We start from the raw sequence: 21,227 nt of genomic DNA, 5'->3' as shown, positions 1-21,227 counted from the left end.
CCAATACCCAGTCATTTGCAAGCTTCACTCTTCCCATCATCAGAGACCTAAATCTCACTAAGAAATATGGTTGGAACAGATAGAATTGAGGTATTTAGAGTCTTGTTTTGAATGAAAGAACAAAAGCTGGTATTTCAGTAAAAGAGAATGATTTTTCTTTTTCTTTTTCTTTTTTTTGTCAGTTGTAGGGCTTGAACTCTGGGCGCTGTCCCTTAGCTCTTCAGCTCAAGGGAAATGTTCTACCACTTGAGCCACAGTGCCACTTCTGGTTTTCTGGTGGTTCATTGGACATAAGCGTCTCCTGGACTTTCCTGCTGGGGCTGGCTTTGAACTGTGATCCTCAGACCTCAGCCTCCTGAGTAACTAGGATTATAGGTATGAGCCACCAGACTAGCTGAGAATGACTTTTTAACACCAGAGTCAGCCAACTACCTACCATACACTACTTTTTACCAGAGCCATTTGAAAATCAATCTTGTATTTAAGAAGCAACCATAGCTAAATTTAGTATATATCCACAAACTGTTTTTCTTCACTGGCAAAACACCACAGGCCAAGTGTGCTGTGAAACTGCGGTGGGTGGTGGAGTCACAGTTCCACTCCAAGCTCCGCCCGTGTGTCCCTTCTCAGAACCCTAGCAGGGACATCGCCCCTCCACCATCATAGCTCTCCACAGGCAGAACACAGCTCGCCTGACTCACCAGGGAGGCGTGTTTGTAGCACCCCCTTTCCTGCCCATTACATTCCTCCTTATTCTTCCCAAATGATGTTTCCTTTTCCAGATTTCCAATGGTAATCAGCAGTTATATTCTCTCTCTCATATTTCTTCCTCTGGAAAGGGGCAGAGAAAGCTCTGTGTGTGTGTGTGTGTGTGTGTGTGTGTGTGTGTGTATGCGCGCGTGTGCGCACGCGCATGTGCTTGCTGGTTGGCACTGGGGCTTGCTTGCATTCTCGCTTGACCTTTTCAATCATGGCTGGTGCGCTATCACTTCAGCCATGCTTCCATTTCTGGTGTGATTAGACTGGAGCTGAGCCTTGTGGATTCATCTACCTGCGCTGGCTGAACTGTGATCCTCAGATCTCACCCTCCTAGTGGCTAGATTATAGGCGTGAGCCACCTGTGTCCAGGCAAAAGTGGCTTTGATTGAAAGGTCATTGTAAGAAGACTGGGCTGAGAGGCTGGGAAGGTGGCTCAGTGGTAGAGTGCTTGCCTTGCATGCATGAAACCCTGGGTTCCATTCCTCAGCACCACCTAAACAGAAAAAGCCAGAAATGATGCTGTGGCTCAAGTGGTAGAGTGCTAGCCTTGAGCTGAAGAGCTGAGGTACATGCCCAGGCCTAGAGTTCAAGCCCCAAGACCGACAACCACAACAACAAAAAAACCAAACCAAAACAAAACCAAACCAGAGACTGGGCTGAGCAATGTTCTAAAGCAAGCTGCAGGAGAGTGCAGGGTTACAAATAGGTTTAAGGTAACTGTTTAAAGTATGTACTCATTTCAATTTATTCATTTTGAACAATTTTAAAACCAACTTCTTACATGGTGGCCACCTGGTACAGCTTTTTGCTTTTTCAGTGCTGGGAATGGAACCACACGCTAAGCTGTGCATTCCACCACTGAGCCCCACACCTCCTTCATGAGTCCTCTTGAGTTCACTAGAAGAACCTCTGAAATGTGATCTGGATAGTATGCAAACTTAGAGGTAAATTCCTTATGTCTATAACATAGCTAGGCACTGGTGGCTCATGCCTGTAATCCTAGCTACTCAGGAGGCTGAGATCTGAAGATCACAGTTCAAAGCTAGCCCAGGCAGGAAAGTTCATGAGATTCTTATCTGCATGAACCACCAGAAAACCAGAAGTGGTGCTGTGGCTCAAAGTGGTAGAGTGCTTACCTTGAGTGAAAGAGCTCAGGGACAGCACACAGTCCCAGAGTTCAAGCCTCATGACAAAAAAAAAAAAAAAAAAAAAAAGCCAACATAGATATAACATTTCAGGATATATTGTCTGTCATATTTTGACAGGCAAAAACCCTTCCGTTTTCTTCCCTAAATTAGAGAAAGACGGGAAAGGCCAGATATGATGGCTCATGTCTATGATTCAGCTACTCTGGAGGCAAAGATTGAGAGGATAGTGATTCACTGTGGTTGAGGCCAATCCCGGAAAAAAGTTAGGAAGACCTCATTTCAACAAAATAACCTGGATATGGTAGCACACACCTGTCATCCCAGTCATGAAGGAAGCTTGAGAAGGAAGATAACTGTCCAAGCTCAGACTGGGACAAAACCTGAGACTCTATCTGAAAAAAATTATCTAATGCAAAAATGACTGGAAGTGTGGATCAAGTGACAGTGTGCTTACCTAACAAGAGCAAGACCCTGGGTTCATACCCCAGTACTGCCAACCCCCAAAACTAAAACAAAAGAACAACAAAAATACAAGACAAACAAAGGATGAGACAAGCACACCTTACGGGAAAAGGAAATGTTTAAAACTATATGAAAACACTTCTTCTTACAGATGCAGCTACCCAAATAGCTACACTTTTCTCTACTAAGGCATAGGACAACAAAACAAAACACAACACAAAACAAAGAAGAAAGCAAACAGGGATTTGCAAGGCTACATCACAACAAACTTTGTAAGCTTTGAAGAGAAAGGGCAGACAAAAAATAGAAAGCAGCTGGGCATCGGTGGCTTACATCTATAATCCTAGCACCTCAGTAGGCTGAGATCTAAGAATCAGTTTGAAGCCAGCCAAAGCAGACAAATTTGAGAGACTCCTAATTAATCAGCCAGAGTCAAGGTGTTACTCAAGTGGTAGAGCACTACCGTCCCGCAGAAAAGCTGGAGGCAAGAAGTAGACAGCAAGAAGTCCTGAGTTGAAGCCCCAGTACTGACATTAAGAAAACAAGTGCTGGGCACGTGGCTTATGCCTTCAATCCTAGCTATTCAGGAGGCTGAAATCTGAGGATTGAGTTTTGAAGCCAGCCCAGACAGGTTGGAGACCACCAGAAAACCAAAAGTGGAGTTCTGGTTCTAAGTGGCAGAGTACTAGATTTGAACAAAAAAGCTTTGGGGGCTGGGAAGGTAGCTCAGTGGTGGAGTGCTTGCCTTGCATGCATGAGGCCCTGGGTTCGATTCCTCAGCACCACATAAGCAAAAAGAAAAAAAGCCGGAAGTGGTGCTGTGGCTCAAGTGGTAGAGCACCAGCCTTGAGCTGAAGAGCTGAGGGACAGAGCCCAGGCCCAGAGTTCAGAGTTCAGGCCCCATGACCGGACCCCCCCCAAAAAAAAAAGCGTTGGGACAGTGTGTAGGCCTGAGTTCAAGCCCCAGGACTGACAAAAAAAAAATTTTATGTGAAACTATCCATACATCTGTAAAACCCAGGGCCCTAAGACCAGTCTTTTGGCATAGAATAAGGTTTTGTTCTATTCTAGGTACAGCTTAGGTTTACATGGGGAATAAACTACTAAAATAAAATAGCAATCAGGGGGTCATAAGACATAAAGTATTCTGATAAACTAGAATCTTTATGTACAAAGAAAGCAAACAGAAAATACCTAGGAATATCCTTATCAAGAAAGAGCCTGCAAAAACATAGAAAAGGCTTTTGTTAGTACAAGCAAAATAAAGGAGAGAGATGTAGGAAAGAAAAAATATATAAATAAAACAAACAAGCTAATAATCAAAGTGAATTCAAATGGACAATTAACTGAGAACCCTGTGATTCAGGCTTACAGTGACAAGGTCCATTTCCTGAGACTTCCAACTAAGGTACATGCTGGACAGGGGAGGGAATATGGAATCCATCTCTATTAATGACCCTTTCAGTGAGGACTTAGTATTGGGAATGGTAAGAAGTTGCTATGGAGCTAGGGAAAACCAACTTAATTAGTCAAAAATATGGGACTAGAAAGAAAATAAACAATGGTCTTTGTCAATCATATATACTCCATTATCAATGTCCCAGAAAAGCCCTCTAAGACACATACACAATGCATCTAATTTAGAGTTCTATACAACTTAAACCATTAAGCTTTAGCCAACTAGAACAAAGTGCTCTTATAGCCATACTCACTTAGCAATGCACTTTATTAACCTGTTTTCCTCCTCACTCAAATACCAGATCTGAACACATGCAAGATGTCCCTTATGCCCAATTAGCCCCAAAGTACTGATCTGCTTGCTTACATTCTGAAAGTTGTGCTTCTTCTTTTTCTTATTAATTAATTAATTTATTTTGTTGGTTGTCAGTCTTGAACTCTGGGCCTGAGCACTGTCCCTCAGCTCTTCAGCTCAAAGTGAGTACTCTACTGCTTGAGCCACAGTACCCCTTCCAGTTTTCTGAGTGGTTTACAGGAGACAAGAGTCTCATGGACTTTCCTGCTCAGGGTGGCTGTGAATCATGATCCTCAGATCTCAGCCTCCTGAGTAGCTAGGATTACAGGCGTGAGCCACCAGTGCCCAGCTGTGCTTATTATTATAATTACCTAGTTAAGGGCTGGGAAGGTGGCTCAGCGGTAGAGCGCTTGCCTTGCATGCTCGAGGCCCTGGGTTCGATTCCTCAGCACCACATAAGCAAACAGAAAAAAGCCGGAAGTGGCGCTGTGGCTCATAGTGGTAGAGCGCTAGCCTTGAGCTGAAGAGCTGAGGGACAGCACCCAGGCCCAGAGTTCAGGCCCCACGACCGGACCCAAAAAAAAAAAAAAAATTACCTAGTTAAATTAAACATTAAATATATCGATGAAACATGAAGGCTAAAAGAAATAGTTTCAATGAAACTATCTGAATGTTTTCAAAATATCTAGAAATTTTGACTTGTTTAAAAAACAGCCAGGCACCAGTGGCTCATGCCTATACTCCTAGCTACTCAGGAGGTTGAGATCCAAGGATTGTGGTTCAAAGTCAGCCTGGGCAAGAAAGTTCTTGAGACTCTTATCCCAAATTAATTACCAAAAAATCTGGTAACACAGCCAGGGCTCAAGTGGTAGAGCACCAACTGTGAGTTAAAAAGCAGAGTTAGACTGAGAGACCCTGAGTTCAAGCCCCAGTACAAGAGAGGGGGGCCGGGAGGAGGTGGAGGAGAAAGGAGAGAGAGAGAAGAAAAGGAGAAAAGAGAAGAGAAAGAAAGGAAAGAAGAGAAGAGTATGAGGAGAAAGAGAAAGAAGAGAAGAGAGAAAAAGGAGAGAAGAGAGAGAAAGGAGGAAGGAAGAGGGAGAGGGGAGAGACAGAGAAGAATTTGACCTTAGAGCAAGAGCTGGATTTTTTGGGTCCTGTCGTGGGGCCTGAACTCTGGGCCTGGGCTCTATCCCTCAGCTCTTCAGCTCAAGGCTAGCGCTATACCACTTGAGCCACAGTACCACTTCCGGCTTTTTTCTTTTTGCTTATGTGGTGCTGAGGAATTGAACCTAGGGCCTCATGCATGCAAGGCAAGTGCTCTACCACTGAGCCACCTTCCCAGCCCTGAGACTAACTCTTATAACAAAATCAAACTCATTTCCTACAGCCCCTGAGCTGCTACTTGGGCTTGACTCAAAGGACTTCTCAAGGTTACTTTACTATACACAAATTTGGCACAACCAACATTTCAGTCAAACAAACACCATCTTTCCTGATACATTTTGGTAAATATCCTAGGGAAATTTAAGATATTTTTCAAGTTGCAAAGAAAATGATAAAAGCCTGGTGGACATTGACTATAAATGACTTTCTGGAGAGAGATAGTCATGTAGACTGTACTGTTCAGTTCTAGTCAGGGAGGATCAACGCACCCCTCTTTACCTCTGTCACCCCAACTCCCTCCTCTTCCTCAGCCCCTGCCAATTCCTCTTACATGTAAAAAAGCAAACATAAATTTGTTCCTGTTTCCTAGGAAAAACTGTAGCACAAGGAAATAAATCAATTCTGGCCCAAGCTTTTTGTTCTGTTTCTAGGTGAAAACAAGTTTTTCGGGGGCAGATAGAAGCACAGAGAAGCCCCCACCACTCCTGTTTCCCAGCCCTTCTGACTTGAGGATATGGAGTCACTGCAACAATGACCTAACAGCTTACCTGCCAAGATAAAGGAACCCAAGAGGCTCACTTCCCATCTAATCTGAACCTTATGCATGGTCTGCTGTCACTTAATTATAAAAGGGAATTTAAAGAAACATAGTTTAAGGATAAAAACAAAATAAAAGCTGGGCACTGGTGGCTCAGGAGGCTGAGATCTAAGGATCATGGTTTGAGGCCAGCCTGGGCAAAAAAGTCCACAAGTCTCTAATCTCTAGGCGACTACTCAGAAAAAGCTAGAAGTGGCTCTAATAGTAGAGCACTAGCTTTGAGCACAAAGGCTCAGCAACAACCCAGGCCCCCAGTTCAAGACCCAGGACCAGAAAAAAAAATCTATTACTGATAGCAGCCAATCTTGAGGGTAAGAGATTATATTAAGTGATCAGCTTTACACAAAAATGAAAATGAGAAGCAAGTACTAAACCCAGAGGTTTCATTGTTCTTTGGAAGAAGAGTGCAAAGCCTTTCTCCACAGCTGCCATTTCACTTGTATGATCACTCTGTACATTTCCTTTTTTTTTTGGTGGTGGTACTGGGGATCCAACCCAGGGCCTTAAGCATGCCAGGCAAGTTATTCTTCCTTGTTACTGACCACTGAGTTAGATCCCCAGACCCTAGTCTGTACGTCTAAACCCTTGGGGAGCGTGCTGAGTTTTAAGTGGTCTTTCTACTCATGGACAAAGCAGGTCCATTCCCTAAAGGTAGCTGATCACATACACAAACCTCCAGTCATTTCTTTCTTTTTGGAAAGCAGAGTGGGTAAGGGAAGAATATATATATATTTTTTTGGAATGAGGAGGGAATTTGTATTCACATTCACACGGGAAGACCCCAGCAAACAGTGAGTCTAATTTCCCCCTTCAACCCCCAGTAAGGGCTGACCCATTTTACTCCTTAAGAGTCCCACCTGCTGGAGTTGTGCGAGGACTTCAGGGACTTGGCAGAGATGATATTTAAGGAGAGGATCGCATCAACGGCAGCTTCGTCTACCTCAGGCTTATTCCTAATCCGGCCTAGAAGAAAAGATAAAGGAACCATAAGACAGACATATTCAAAATAGGAGATTTATTAAGCCAAAAAGAGACTTTCCAATCTCTATGTAACTTCAAGTCCTTGGAGGTCAGGGGTCAGCACAGATCCTGAGTGGCTCTCCCAGGCTGCCTACCGGTGCTCAGCTACACCCAACAACCAAGACAAGTTTCTTTTCTTTTTTCTTTTTTTGGGTCCGGTCGTGGGGCCTGAACTTGGCTTGGGCGCTGTCCCTCAGCTCTTCAGCTCAAGGCTAGCACTCTACCACTTGAGCCACAGCGCCACTTCTGGCTTTTTTCTTTTTGCTTATGTGGTGCTGAGGAATGGAACCCAGGGCCTCAGGCATGCAAGGCAAGCGCTCTACCACTGAGCCACCTTCCCAGCCCCCAAGACAAGTTTCTAACTCAAGGCCTCTACCTGCCCAGAACAACCTTCTACACATTCCCTGTACTCCAAAGGGGGTAATAATGACACTGCTAAAGAGCCGGACTGTTGTACGCACCTACCACCAATTCCCGAACATCTTTCCAGTGGAGCTCACTTCCTTTCTCGTGGATAATGGTCACTGTGATCCTTCGCTGGATGCCCTGGGTAAGGGAAGAGAGGCATTCAGCTGGGGAAGTGTCTTGTAGGTTGTTTGATGTCGGTTGAGCCGGAAGGAGGAGGAGGAGGGAAAAAGCTATCTACACTTCTAAACAAAGGACTGAACAATAGTCAGCTATAGATGTGGTTTCTATTTTATTTTGCCAGTAATGGGGCTTGAACTCAGGGGCTGGGCACTATCCCTGAGCTTCTTTTGCTCAAGGTTAGCACTCTACCACTCTACCATTTGAGCCACAGCACCACTTCTGCTTTTTTGTTGTTGTTGTTGTTTAGGTGGTGCTGAGGAATGGAACCCAGGGCTTTATGCATGCTAGGCAAACACTCTACCACTAAGCCACATTCCCAGCCCCTGGATGTGGTTTTAAGAGAGATGCCTTGATTATGTGTCCCAGAGTATAAGACTCCAAGCAAAATGGCCACCTGGCCCCGAAACATGTTCTTTGCCGGTCCTAGGACTTGAACTCAGGGCCTAAATGCTGTCTCGGAGCTTTATTTGCTCAAAGCTAGTGCTCTACCACTTGAGCCACAGTGCCACTTCTGGCCTTTTTCTGAGACGTTAATTGGAGTCTCACACTTTTCTGCCTGGGCTGGCTTTGGACCTAGATCCTCAGATCTCAGCCTCCTAAGTAGCTAGGATTACAGGTGTGAGACACTGGTGCTTGGCTTTGAAACATTTTTGAGCACTGAGTGAATTCACTTGTTTGGTTGAGACAGTGTCTTGCTAGGCAGCCCAGACTAGCTTCAAAATGAATCCTCCTGTGTCAGTCTCCCAGTGCTGGGATTACAGGCATGTGCCAATACAACAGGCTTTGAATTTACTTTTGATTTCTTAAATGGGGGGGGCATACATTTCAAGCACTCATTGAAACTGTCATCTTCTACCCTCATTTTTTTTGGGGGGGGGTCCGGTCGTGGGGCCTGAACTCTGGGCCTGGGCGCTGTCCCTCAGCTCTTCAGCTCAAGGCTAGCGCTCTACCACTTGAGCCACAGCGCCACTTCCAGCATTTTTTTCTTTTTTTTCTTATGTGGTGCTGAGGAATTGAACCCTGGGCCTCAGGCATGCAAGGCAAGTGCTCTACCACAGAGCCACCTTCCCAGCCTTCTACCCTCATTTTTTTTTTTTTTTTTTTTTTTTTTTTTTTTTTTGCTTATGTGGTGCTGAGGAATCGAACCCAGGGCCTCAGGCATGCAAGGCAAGCACTCTACCACTGAGCCACCTTCCCAGCCCTCTACCCTCATTTTTAAAAAGCATATTGTTATTATAAAGGTGATGTACAGAGGGGTTACAGTCATATAAGTCAGGTATCATAAAGAACTTTTGTTTTCCTCTCCCACCCTCCAAAAAAAGAACTTTTAGCTGTCCACGCCTACCATCCCAGCACTTAGTAGGCTGAGGCAGGAGCAGCTAGGCTTCCAGGTGTGAGCTACCAGCACCTTGTGACTGCTGGTTATTTTGTAATTAGTCTCACAAATGTATTTTGTCTGGGCTGGCCTTGAACTACAATCCTCTGGATCTGGGCCTTCTGAGTAGCGAGGGTTATAGGTATGAACCAATAGCACCTGGTTCTTAGCTCTTTTTGAGGGTCTCCATAGGCACTATTTTACTCTGCTTTGGTACCTGATGAAGCAAAAATGTCCCCTGGCAAGGCAAGCCTGCTGTGTGGTCAACAACGGCGGGAATATACCTAGAAAAACAGAAATGCAGAAGTCAGGGAGACTGCACCTATGAGGCCTTCTAAGATTGCTATAGCAACTTAAATTCCTTATTTCTCTCACCCATGTTGCATTTAATCACACTGACATGACACCTTAGCTGAGGTGTCACATATAACCTCATTGTGCATACTAGAATGAAGTGCTAGAATAGGCTGTGGTTCCAGCTCCACCCTTTGCTTAATAATGTGTAACTGCACTAGCAGTCAACAGGAAATAAGAAATGGATAATTTCAGATTCTAGCTAGTTTTATTTTATTTGTCAGTAGTGGGGCTTGAACTCTGGGCCTGGGCGCTGTCTCTGAACTCTTCAGCTCAAGGCGAGCTCTCTACCTCTTGAGCCACAGTACCACTTCTGGTTTTCTGGTGGTTAATTGGAGATAAGAATCTCATGGACTTTCTTGTCTGGGCTGGCTTTGAACTGTAATCCTCAGGTTTCAGCCTCCTGAGTAGCTAGGATTACAGGCCTGAGCCACTGGTACCCGGCTCTAGTTTTAAGACCCAGAAAGTAGTTAATTCAGCAAAACCATTACTGTAACTACCTCTCCCTCATAATGTTTATGAAAAGTCAAATTCCACTGCTGACCAATTGGCAACTGCATACAGGATTGTCAGAGCCATTCTTAACCTACAGTAGGGACTTCATACACATTCAATGGTGAAGGCAATGGTGGTTTCTGCAAATATACAGAATGTTATAGAACATTATAGCTTGCCCTTTACATGAACTGATACAGCCTCTGCCAATGTCAGGCGTAGAATCACTACTGTGTTTGTCCAAAGGTACTTTAAAAGCAACCACAAACAGTAATTACACTAATCATGTACTCTAGCCCAGTTCATAAAGACAAGCAAGCTTCTGTGATCGTATTAATCCAGGCCAGTGGCCGTCAGCGGGGACCTTGACCAGTGACAATATTATGTGAGGGCTATGTGGCAGTAACTAGAGGCAATTTTGGTTGCCATGACTAGAGAGGGAAGGTGCTATGTGCATCTTGAAGTAGAGGGAAGGGATGCTACAGAATATCCTACAATGGCCAGCACAGACCCTAGAATGAAAAATAACAATGCTGAGGGGGGGAAACTTGGTCTTTGGGACACATCATGCCCCCATCTCCTCACTGTGATTAGCAATGTGTGCCTTTGCCATGCTCTGTACAGTCTGTTACCTCTGCTCTGCTCCTGATCAATCACCAGGATGTGTCGTTCACAACCAAGTGCAGTCCTTATCACCTTGCTGACATTGGTAACAAGTAAACCTAATGATTAATACTGGAGAGTCAGTCCCCTGGCATAAAGTACCAAGCCTACCAAGATTTAATTCAAAATTGGAAATTGGATGGTAATAATTCAGAATTACATATCCTAATGTTGAAACATGTTGCAAAGTTGGACTTACTCTCCTGTAGGCTCCAGTTCACTGATCTCAAACCAAACCAGAAGATCATACTTGCTCATGCTCTGGCCAAGGCTGGTTTTGCTCAGGGTATTCAACTTGGTAGCTGGAACTTAAAAAAAAAAAAAATTTCTTTTTTTACAAGATGTAATGATCTGATCCAAGTTTACTCAGCAAAAAGCATAAGCTTCTCTAATAGCAGTTTTTTGTTTTGTTTTGTTTTGTTTTTTTTGGGGTCCGGTCGTGGGGCCTGAACTCTGGGCCTGGGCGCTGTCCCTCAGCTCTTCAGCTCAAGGCTAGCACTCTACCACTTGAGCCACAGTGCCACTTCCGGCTTTTTTCTTATGTGATGCTGAGGAATCGAACCCAGGGCCTCGAGCATGCAAGGCGAGCGCTCTACCACTGAGCCACCTTCCCAGCCCATCTAATAGCAGTTTTTAAAAACACATTTGAGGAGGGCAGAGGGTCAGAGGATATAGATTTCACTGCAGAAGACCCAGAAAAACGTTATTAACTATGCTAGCACCTTTCACTAAGAGAACAATATGGAGACTCAATATTTTTCCTTCTCAGACCAAAGTTTCCAAAAGTGAGAAAATAGTTTTGTGTTTTTTTTGGGTCCGGTCATGGGGCCTGAACTCTGGACCTGGGTGCTGTCCCTCAGCTCTTCAGCTCAAGGCTAGCACTCTACCACTGGAGCCACAGCGCCACTTTCGGCTTTTTTCTTTTAGCTTATGTGGTGCTGAGGAATCGAACCCAGGGCCTCAGGCATGCAAGGCAAGCACTCTACCACTGAGCCACCTTCCCAGCCCCAAGAAAATAGGTTTTGTGCAAAGCAAATATGCCACAAAATCAGTCTAATGATCTTCACACTTCAGAATCCCTTATTTTGTGGCATGGTGTCTATCACACGGGAACTATGTGGGGGGCAGTGAGGAGAACCTTGCATATCACGGGGCTCCAGTGGAGCTGGAGAGATAAACCATCCTGCAACCTCGGGTTCCCAGTCCTCCCTGCATCTAAGAGCCACTAAAAGCCCAGCTGGGTATGGTAGCTCACCCTTGTAATCCCACTTACTTGGGAGGCAAAGATAGGCTGGTCTGAACCCTATGAAAAATAACTACAAATACAAAATGGGCTAGGTGTGTGGCTTATGTGGTAAAACACTTGCCTTGCAACGTGCAGGCCCCTGAGTTCAAACTCCAGTACAAAAAAAAAAAAAAAAAGGATTAGAGAAAAAGTGGAAGTGGCATTGTGGCTCAAGTGGTAGAATGCTAGCCTTGATCAAAAGAAACTCAGGAACAGTACTCAGGCCCTCAGTTCAAGCCCCAGGACTTGCAAAAAAAAAAAAAAAACAACTGTATATATATAGCCAGGCACCAGTGGCTCACACCTGTAATCCTAGCTACTCAGGAGGCTGAGATCTGAGAATCATAGTTCAAAGCCAGCCCAGGCAGGAAAGTCCATGAAACTCTATTAAACCACCAGAAAATCAGAAGTGGTGCTGTGGCTCAAGTGGTAGAGCGCTAACCTTGAGCTGAAGAACTGTGGGACAGCGCTCAGGCCCAGAGTTAAAGCCCCATGACCAAAAAAAAAAAAAAAAAAAAAAATGAGATCCAGACCATACCTCAAATAATCACATTACAGTCTTGTGTGCATAAGTACACACATGTGTTTGACAGTCCTTCCCTTGGTTTAATTTCCCCAATTGATTCTAATGTTGAGTGAAACCACTTGTGTAATGTGTAAATGCAGGAATCTATTAAGTGATCTGTTGTTCCATGGATTCCTAGCAATGCTGATGTGGCTTTGGTTAAGGTGTTTCCTTAACTTATAAAATATAGGTCAACATAGACTGTTATCTTGGCAAAGAAGACCTACCAACATGTAATTAGGTTTTATTAGTTTTATATATAGCATTATTCAAATGTGTAGCCTATTACCAGTATTCATCCCAGCTGAATTTCATATGCATTGGTGATGCTAGAAAATAGAGTTCTGGATTCTGGTAGTCACCTAATGTTCAGTAACCAAAACTGTAAGTACCAAAACAAACAAACAAAAGGCTGGGGTGTATCTCAGATAGAACTCTTGCCCAGAATGCCAAAGCCTGTGGGCAATCCCCAGCACAAAAAAAACCAAAGCAACAGGTCAGGCACTGGTGGCTCACACCTGTAATTCTAGCTACTCAGGAGGCTGAGATCTGAGGATCATCGTTCAAAGCCAGCTTGGACAGAAAGTCCCTGTGAGACTCTTATCTCAAATTAATCACTCAAGAACTTGAAGTGGGGGCTGGGAAGGTGGCTCAGCGGTAGAGTGCTCGCCTTGCATGTATGAGGCCCTGGGTTTGATTCCTCAGCACCACATAAGCAGAAAAAGCCGGAAGTGGCACTGTGGCTCAAGTGGTAGAGTGCTAGCCTTGAGCTGAAGAGCTGAGGGACAGCGCCCAGGCCCAGAGTTCAGGCTCCACAACTGACCATAAAAAAAAAAAAAAAAAAAAAGAACTAGAAGTGGGGCTGTGGCTCCAAGTGGTAGAGTGCTAGCCTTGAGCAAAAAGAGCCTACAAACAGTGCCCAGGCCCTGAGTTCAAGTCCCATGATGAACAGAAAACAAAAACAAAGGCAAAAACTCCACAAAGCAACAAACAAAAGTGAACTATTAGTAAATATCAAAATTGAAAATACTACAAAGTTGGGGATTCAGCTCAGTGGAAGAGTGCTTGTCTGGCAAGGGCAAGACCCTATATTCAGTCCCCAGCAACCCTCCCAAAACAAGCAAACAAAATTAAAATACTACTGAAAAAGCTGGCACCAGTGGCTCACACCTATAATCCTAGCTACTCAGGAAGCTGAGCTCTGACTTCGAAGCCAGACTGGCCTGGAAAGTCCAGGAGACTCTTATCTCCAATTGACTAACAAAAAGCCTTAAGTGTAGCTGTGGTTTAAGTAGTAGAACACTAGTCTTCAGTCAAAAAGCTCAGAGACAGGCCCTAGTTCAAGCCCTAGGACTGTATGTGAGCGTGTGCACACACGCGCGCGCGCACACACACACACACACACACACTACTGCATAGCATTTAAACAAATACTAGAAGCACTTAACTAGGGTGTTATGAAAGAAGCACAGGTAGAGAAGGAACTTCTTAAAATCTCTCTAAAGGAAAAGCGATACAATCTTGACAATGTGTTGGACTCTACATTCAGCTCAAGGAGCACACAGAGACATCAGTGCTTTGTTCAGAGTCAGGACTTAGGACAAGCCCTGAGGCTGGTTCTACATCTAAGGAGAGCTACTTTAGCTACTAACCATCTCGTTTGGGTGCCCTCTGGCAGCTGGAAAGTGGCAGAAAGAGAAGAGGCGGCAATGGATCAGCCTCAATCTGGAAGGTGGCAACCGCGGAGGACGCAAGCACACTGGCGTGCTCAGAAAACGTGTCCAACACATGCACATTCACATAACCAGACATGAGAGAGCGAATCATCTCAATCTTTCTTTCATGGTCTGAAGGCCAATGGGATGAGGAATACAGAAAATAGGAAACAAGCACAGGGAGGGGTGGGAATGTGGCAAGTGGACAATGAGGAAAAAGGGTGAAAAATACAAAGCAAAAGAAAATAAGGTAAATGAATAGGACAAGTTCTGATGTTCTATGGCAGAGAACATGAGGATGATTACATATAGTATCACCTATTCCAAAATCGTGAGGAGACAGGATCTGGATCTTCTTAGCATAAAGAAATAGTTACTGCTTAAAGTGATGGTATGTTAATTATGCTATACATACATGCACTACCCATTATCTATCAGGTACCATACCTCACAAATATGCACAATTATATGTCAACCAAACATAAAAAAAACATAATTGACTACACAGAACAAATTTAATATACAAAGAAATGGCCAGTCACTGAGAGAGCAGGTACCTACAGAACAGAGGCTTAGGAAAAGGAAGATTGTCAACGTCTGCAATAAGGAACTGGTGGAGATAAAACATGCTTTTTTTTTTCTGACATCTATCTTAAACCAGGAACCAAAATTCCTGTTATTGTTAGATGAATACAAGAGGGGAAGAGACACATGAGGACACACAGAAGAGGGGGAAAAATTCTGGAGATTATTTGGAACAAATGCACGGAGAGCTTCTATGTAGCTGGTACTCACCTGGTTTGGAGAGTGGCATGGGAGGAGGGAAAAACCTTCGAGATGGCTGAGGTGGACTGCAGAGAGAAAGATAAACCTCAGGACTACAGACTTGGTATTGGTATTAATGGCATGCTTAAATCATTGTAAGAAAACGGATCCTTTCGACTCTGGCACAGCATCAGATACTCAACATAATCCCACAGAGTGAAACAAGATAACACATTTTTAAAAAGTCACCCTGTGAACTGTGGCTAATAAGTGAAGTAAGAAACGTATTCTGTTAGCATGGAAGAAATCTGGTGACACTGTCACTGAATCATCATCATCACTGCTCTCTACATCAGTTTTGTTGTTTTGTTTTGTTTTTCTGAGACAGGGTTTCACAATGGAGCCCAGGCTGCCCTTGAGCTTGAGGTCTGCTGCCTGGGCCTCCCGGTGCCTGGTGCAGGGATGACAGGTGGGTACCACCACCATGCCCAGCTCATCAATTTTAATAATTCCATTTAGAGCTTTTACTTTTTGGGGGGTTGGTTGTAGGGCTTGAACTGAGGGCCTGGGTGCTGTCCCTGAGCCTCTATGCCCAAGACTAGTGGAGCCACAGTGCCACTTCCAGGCTTTTTGAGTGGTTATTAGAGATAGGAAAGAGACTCATGGAGACTTTTCTGCCCAGGCTGGCCTCAGAGATCGTCAGATCTTAGCCTCCTGAGGAACTAGGATTACAGGCATGAACCACCGACACCTGGTGAGCTTCCACTTTATAAGGCTGAGGGGACTGACTGTGAGGAATAATCAAACATACTTGTCATGTTATAGCCCCATCCCCAACTTTCTACCCTATTCAAAGTCTCTTCATACAAAAAGATGGCATTCAAGGTCATCTGGGTAAAATTCAACTTCCTCTATTTAAAATTAGTGACTAATAAAAATAAGATAAGTGACTAAATGGCTAGCAAAAGATTATTATTTCCTACGAGGAAACACAGGATAATTTATAAAACTGTTATCCAGTTATCTTAATCCATCAAGAGTTCTGCAGCAATTGAAGAACTAAAAATCCAAACAGTAACAACAGAAGTCTCTGATTCTATGGTCTATACCTGCTTAGCTCCTGTCCTTGCAGATGAAGTGGATGCTGCTGGTAATGGCCAAAGACTTCAAATACAATAGGCTTGGTTTTGATATAGTCCACAAATGACTCAGTGACTTCCACTGCAATCTAATGAGAAATAATGCCAAATGAGATTATGGAAAGATTTGTTACAAAAAAAGTTCCTACTTTGCTTTTGTCAGAACTTTAGCACTTTTAAAAAAGTGTTTGTTTGTTTTTTTAATTCTAAAAGTGATGTTCAGAGGGGTTACAGTTACATCAGTCATGTAAAGAGTACTTTTTTTGTTGTTGTTGGTTGTTGGTTGTGGGGCTTGAACTCAGGGCCTGGGCGTGGTCCCTGAGCTCTTCAGCTCAAGGCTAGTGCTCAACCACTTTGAACCACAGCACCACTTCCCATTTTCTGTTGGTTAACTGGAGATAAGTCTCATGGATGTTCCTGCCCAGGCTGGCTTTGAACAGCAATCCTCACATCTTAGCCTCTTGAGTAGCTAGGATTACAGGTGTGAGCCTGGTGAGAGTACATTTCTTTTTAGACAATGTCATCCCTTCTCTGATGCTCTCTCTCAGTTAACTTTAGCACCCTTACACATCCTGTCTGTAATGAGTGTTGTTACATAGTCCTCTTGCACCAAAGAATGAGCTCTACTTTTCATTCTACAACTCTATTCCCCACTGGGATAGTGTGGAGATGGAACCCAGGACCTCACACTTGCTAGGCAAGCATTCTACTACTAGAGCTAATAAGTCCCTAGCTATCCCCCTCCTTTTATTGCAGTATTGAGGTTTGAACTCAGGACCTTCTGCTTACTAAGCTGGTATTCTACCATTTGAGTCATGCCTCCATCTCAGCTTTCTTCTGGTTATTTTTTGGAGATGTAATGTCACCAACTTTCCTGCCTGGACTGGCCTTCAACCTCAATTCTTCAGATCTCCTGAACAGCTAGGATTATGAGTCAACATTGCCTGTCCCCATCCCCCACCTTTTTTTGTTGTTGGTCTTGGGCCTTGAACTCAGGGCCTAGGTGTTCATCCCTGAGCTCCTTCACTCATGGCTAGTGCTCTACCACTTTGAGCCACAGCACCACTTCCAGTTTTCTAGTGGTTAATTGGAGATCAGAGTCTCACAGACTTTCCAGCCGAGCTGGCTTTGAACCGAAATCCTCAGATCTCAGCCTCTTGAGTAAATAGGATTACAGGCATGAGCCACAAGTGCCTGTCTTTTGTTTTTATTTTGGTTTTGAGATAGGGTCTGGATAACTTTGCCCAAGCTGGCAGAGAACTCAAGACCCCCCTGCCTCCACCTCCCAAACAACTGGGATAACACCATGCCCAACGCGCTTCTCATTCTAGAGTAACGTTACTAGGCTTCAGGCCTTCAAAACTCCCCACAATGTGCCCCCATTGACTCAGCCCTGCTGCCTTTCACACACAGTTTCAGTGCAGCTGAACTTGCCTGCTGCTCTCCTGCCTGCTTTTTTCTTTTCTTGTACTTCAACCCTGCCAGAGGCCCTCCCATATCTCCATGCATGCATCTAAGTCATTCCTATACTAAATGCCCATCTCAAATAGTAGTAACAATAAGAAAAGTAGCCAGGTGCTGGTGGCTCACACCTGTAAACTTAGCTACTCAGAAAGCTGAGATCTGAGTACTGAGGTTCAAAGCCAGTCTGGGCAGAAGAGTCTAGGTCCAGTTAACTACCACAAAGCTAGAAGTGGAGCTGTGTGGCTCAAGTGGTAGAGGGCTAGTCTCAAGCTAAAAAGCTCAGGGACAGTGATCAGGCCCTGAGTTCAAGCCCCAGGACTGTCACAAAAACAAACAAACAAAAAAAACAGAAAGGGAAAAAAAAGTATTGACTGTAGAGTGTCAGGTATAATGCCAAGTTTGACACATTTTTTTCTTATTATTCTATATCCTTCAGAAAACTGACCTTTCTCCACCCAACCACCCCCAACTAGCTAAAAAATTAATTATCTCTCCATATGAAAATAATTTCTCTTTCTCCACTCCCACTGCATCTTGAATGTTTTTCTCATGTTTTCCATGTTATATCTCTCTTATAATTCTAAGCACCTTGGGGGGCACCCAAGGTACATCTGCATCCCCAAACATGTCGAGCAGGCCTTGTACACAGCAGCTGAAGAATATTTATTAGATTTATGCATGTTCACATTATACAAACATAAAGCAAATAGTATATTTTGTGTTTGTGTTCCACTTATACAGTAGACATGGTTAGCAAGAGTGAGAGGTGATTTCATGAGAAGTGAGGACCCTGGACTCAAGGGCCACATTTCTCTGTGTTTAAATGCATCTCTGCCTTGTCCCTAGCTTGGCTGCCCTCTGAGTGACGTTAGTTACTCACTGCCTCAGTTACCTCAGCGATAACATAAGGATCATTAGAGTCTATGGTGTGAAGGGGAAAATTAAATGCAAAGAAAAATTTCCAATTAAATCCATCAACATTAGCCATTGTAACAAACGTGGCGAATTTTCTTTTCTTTTCTTTTTTTTTTTTGGGGGGGGGGTCCGGTCGTGGGGCCTAAACTCTGGGCCTGGGCACTGTCCCTCAGCTCTTCAGCTCAAGGCGAGCGCTCTACCACTTGAGCCACAGCGCCAATTCCGTTTTTTTTTCTTTTTTGCTTATGTGGTGCTGAGGAATCGAACCCAGGGCCTCATGCATGCAAGGCAAGCGCTCTACCACTGAGCCACCTTCCCAGCCCACGTGGTGAATTTTCTGAATTGAGTTTTAGTGAAATTTTATATTAGAGACAAAGACAGCTGTAAGGGCATTCCTCACAGCATTAGCTCCAAGGAAAACAGACTGGAACTTAAGTTGGCTACAAAAGGTATTTAATAAGTTCTGCATTATTTGCATCCAAAATAACATAATTATCCTAGATTTAAATGACAGCATATTAACTTTAACAAAAGTGATAGTAAACATGTTTTATTTTTTTAGGACCAAATCATTAAAACAATGCATTCATACATTCAAAGTGATGGAAGATTTCATTCCTGGGCCAGCTGTGCACCACTGTAATTCAGCGGCTGCTGGGGATGACCTCACCACCCAGGCACGAGCCCCTCCCTCCATTGTCTTCTCCACTAGCTCCCGCCCGCACAAAGGCAGCTGGGCCTGGTTATCCTTCCTCCGCCAAGAAAGCCAAACTACCACAAACCCCAATGTGTCTGACAAAAACGTCCAGGTTACTCACATTCTGCACATGATAAAAGCCCAGGGGACTTCCTCTGCCATTGTTCTTGAGGGGTTCAGTGGAGAATGCTTCATCATGGCGATGCAAAAAACTTAATAAAAAGATAAGACAAGCTGGGTTACATGTTTTCATTTGGATTCTGTTACGAGAGCCTGGCTTGCATCCAGTGGTAAGAAGCATCCCACTTAAGCAGGGTTTTTTTTTTTGTTGTTGTTGTTTTGTTTTTGCCAGTTCTGGGGCTTGAACTCTGGGCCTTAACACTGTCCCTGAGAGCCTCTTTTGCTCAAGGCTGGTACTCTACCACTTGAGCCAGAGTGCCACTTCTGGCCTTTTCTGTGTATGTGGTACTGAGGAATCGAACCCAGGGCTTCATGCATGCTGGCAAGCACTCTGCCACTAAGCCATATTCTCATGTGACTATCATGTTTTTCATCTTTCTTTCCTAAGAGCATTCCCATCACTTACATGTAAAGCACTCAAGAGCACAAATGACATCTCAGTTATCAGCTAGCTAGGCAGGCAGAACAAAGGAGGGGCTTACTTGAATTGACAGAAGATGTCTGCATACTCTGGGAGGATCCCACTGGCCTGTAATACTGTGACTCGGAAAGTGAAGGCACTGCCCAGTTTCAGGTGGTTGCCAATCTCTTCAGAAAACCCTTCCATTACCATCTTTCCATCCAGCAAACTGCCTGACTTCAAATCTAAAGAGGGTCAGATGAACATACATTTGGTTTGAAGAATGGAAAGAAGGTGGCGTCGGGCATTCTCCCCATTCCTAGTTGAAGAAAGCAAACTACATCCCTGGACAGTGGTCAGTTTCTTCCTCCCCCTCTTTGAGAATGTTCCCGATAGCAGTCATCTCTGTTACTCACCCAAGTCATTCATTCGACTGATTTCTTCTGGAGGAGTGATGACTTCCGAACTCTGACCCTGTCCTTCTACAATCCTTAGCTCCTCCAAGGACAGACCCGAACGCGTCATTGCAACTGAAGAAAAGTCACTCTGGAAGTGAGGCAGAGGTCGGTTTAGAAGGAAGCAGTATAAATGCACCCCCCACCATTTCCTTGTTTATTTCCCTAACAAATAAGTGACTAGAAGATGATGTGGATTAAAGAGCTGTCTGGGAAAAGGCAGCATGCAAACATGCTCACATTGGATTTGTACTGGTATGTCCTGTACCTTACTCAACAACTCTGGGCTTACCAGCATCCTGCTTAGAGCTCTAGGCAGGGAAACTGGCCTCCAATGCAAAAACTTCCTCACACACCCATCTACTTCTCTCCCTTTCCTCATGGCACTCCTTCCTAAAGATTTCTCACCTCATTAAAGTATTCGTTATCAAAAGATATTTTAGCCGTCCCTGACTGTCGAATTCCAGAGCCATAATCAGGAGCTTCTTCATCCGCTAAGTAGAAAAAAACCCAGGGCACATTAAATGAGAGTATACATGTGAGGAGAGGATTACAGAATATAAACAGGAAAGTCCTTTTACATAAAAACAATTACAATGGCTACAAACACCTCTGTTCATGTAGATTTATCATCTTCTTAGCTTAAAGAGAACTGTTTAGAACTTTACAACTTTGGTGGGGGGGGAGGATGCGAAGGGATGGGAAGGGGAAACAAAGGAGGAGGCTACAATGCTTGATAAGAAATGTACTCATTATCTTGCCCATGTAATTGTAACCCCTCTGTACAGTATTTTCACAATAAAAAATACGTTTATAATAATAATTTTAAAAAATGTGCTCTTTACCTGACTTATTTAACTGTAACTACTCTGTACATCACTTTTATAATAACAATAAAAAAATTTTTTAAAAAAGAGAACTGTTTAGTAAATAACTAGTTTTATTCTCTCACTCTCTTAGTACAGAGGTTTGAACTCAGGGTTTCATGCTTGCTAAGTAAGCATTCTATCACTAAGCCATGCCTCCATACCTATTTTTTGCTGCTCAGG

The 21,227-nt window shown here is 43.9% G+C and overlaps 1 protein-coding gene across 12 annotated transcripts in view; it reads right to left on the bottom strand.

Moving 5' to 3' along the window:
* Positions 1–21,227, bottom strand: part of Kif1b (kinesin family member 1B) — a 153,607-nt gene that overhangs the window by 17,076 nt on the left and 115,304 nt on the right. For 7 of the 12 annotated variants that reach the window (XM_070037319.1, XM_070037329.1, XM_070037324.1 and 4 more), the window contains 11 exons: positions 20,587–20,672; positions 20,140–20,269; positions 19,806–19,968; positions 19,265–19,355; positions 16,038–16,156; positions 14,959–15,014; positions 10,798–10,906; positions 9,304–9,370; positions 7,585–7,669; positions 6,961–7,066; positions 3,564–3,590 (listed from right to left, as the gene is read on the bottom strand). In XM_070037319.1, coding sequence (XP_069893420.1) covers positions 3,564–3,590; positions 6,961–7,066; positions 7,585–7,669; positions 9,304–9,370; positions 10,798–10,906; positions 14,959–15,014; positions 16,038–16,156; positions 19,265–19,355; positions 19,806–19,968; positions 20,140–20,269; positions 20,587–20,672 — 1,039 coding nt within the window. The remainder of the gene's footprint in view (positions 1–3,563; positions 3,591–6,960; positions 7,067–7,584; positions 7,670–9,303; positions 9,371–10,797; positions 10,907–14,958; positions 15,015–16,037; positions 16,157–19,264; positions 19,356–19,805; positions 19,969–20,139; positions 20,270–20,586; positions 20,673–21,227) is intronic. The other 5 variants (XM_070037323.1, XM_070037325.1, XM_070037327.1 and 2 more) reach the window with 1 other exon arrangement.

The sequence above is a fragment of the Dipodomys merriami genome, unplaced genomic scaffold (assembly GCF_024711535.1).
Source record: "Dipodomys merriami isolate MVZ:Mamm:240054 unplaced genomic scaffold, mDipMer1.0.p SCAF_28, whole genome shotgun sequence".
NCBI classification, from domain to species: Eukaryota; Metazoa; Chordata; class Mammalia; order Rodentia; family Heteromyidae; genus Dipodomys; species Dipodomys merriami.
Note: the sequence above shows the minus strand (reverse complement) of the source record. Positions and strands in the feature narration are given on the sequence as shown.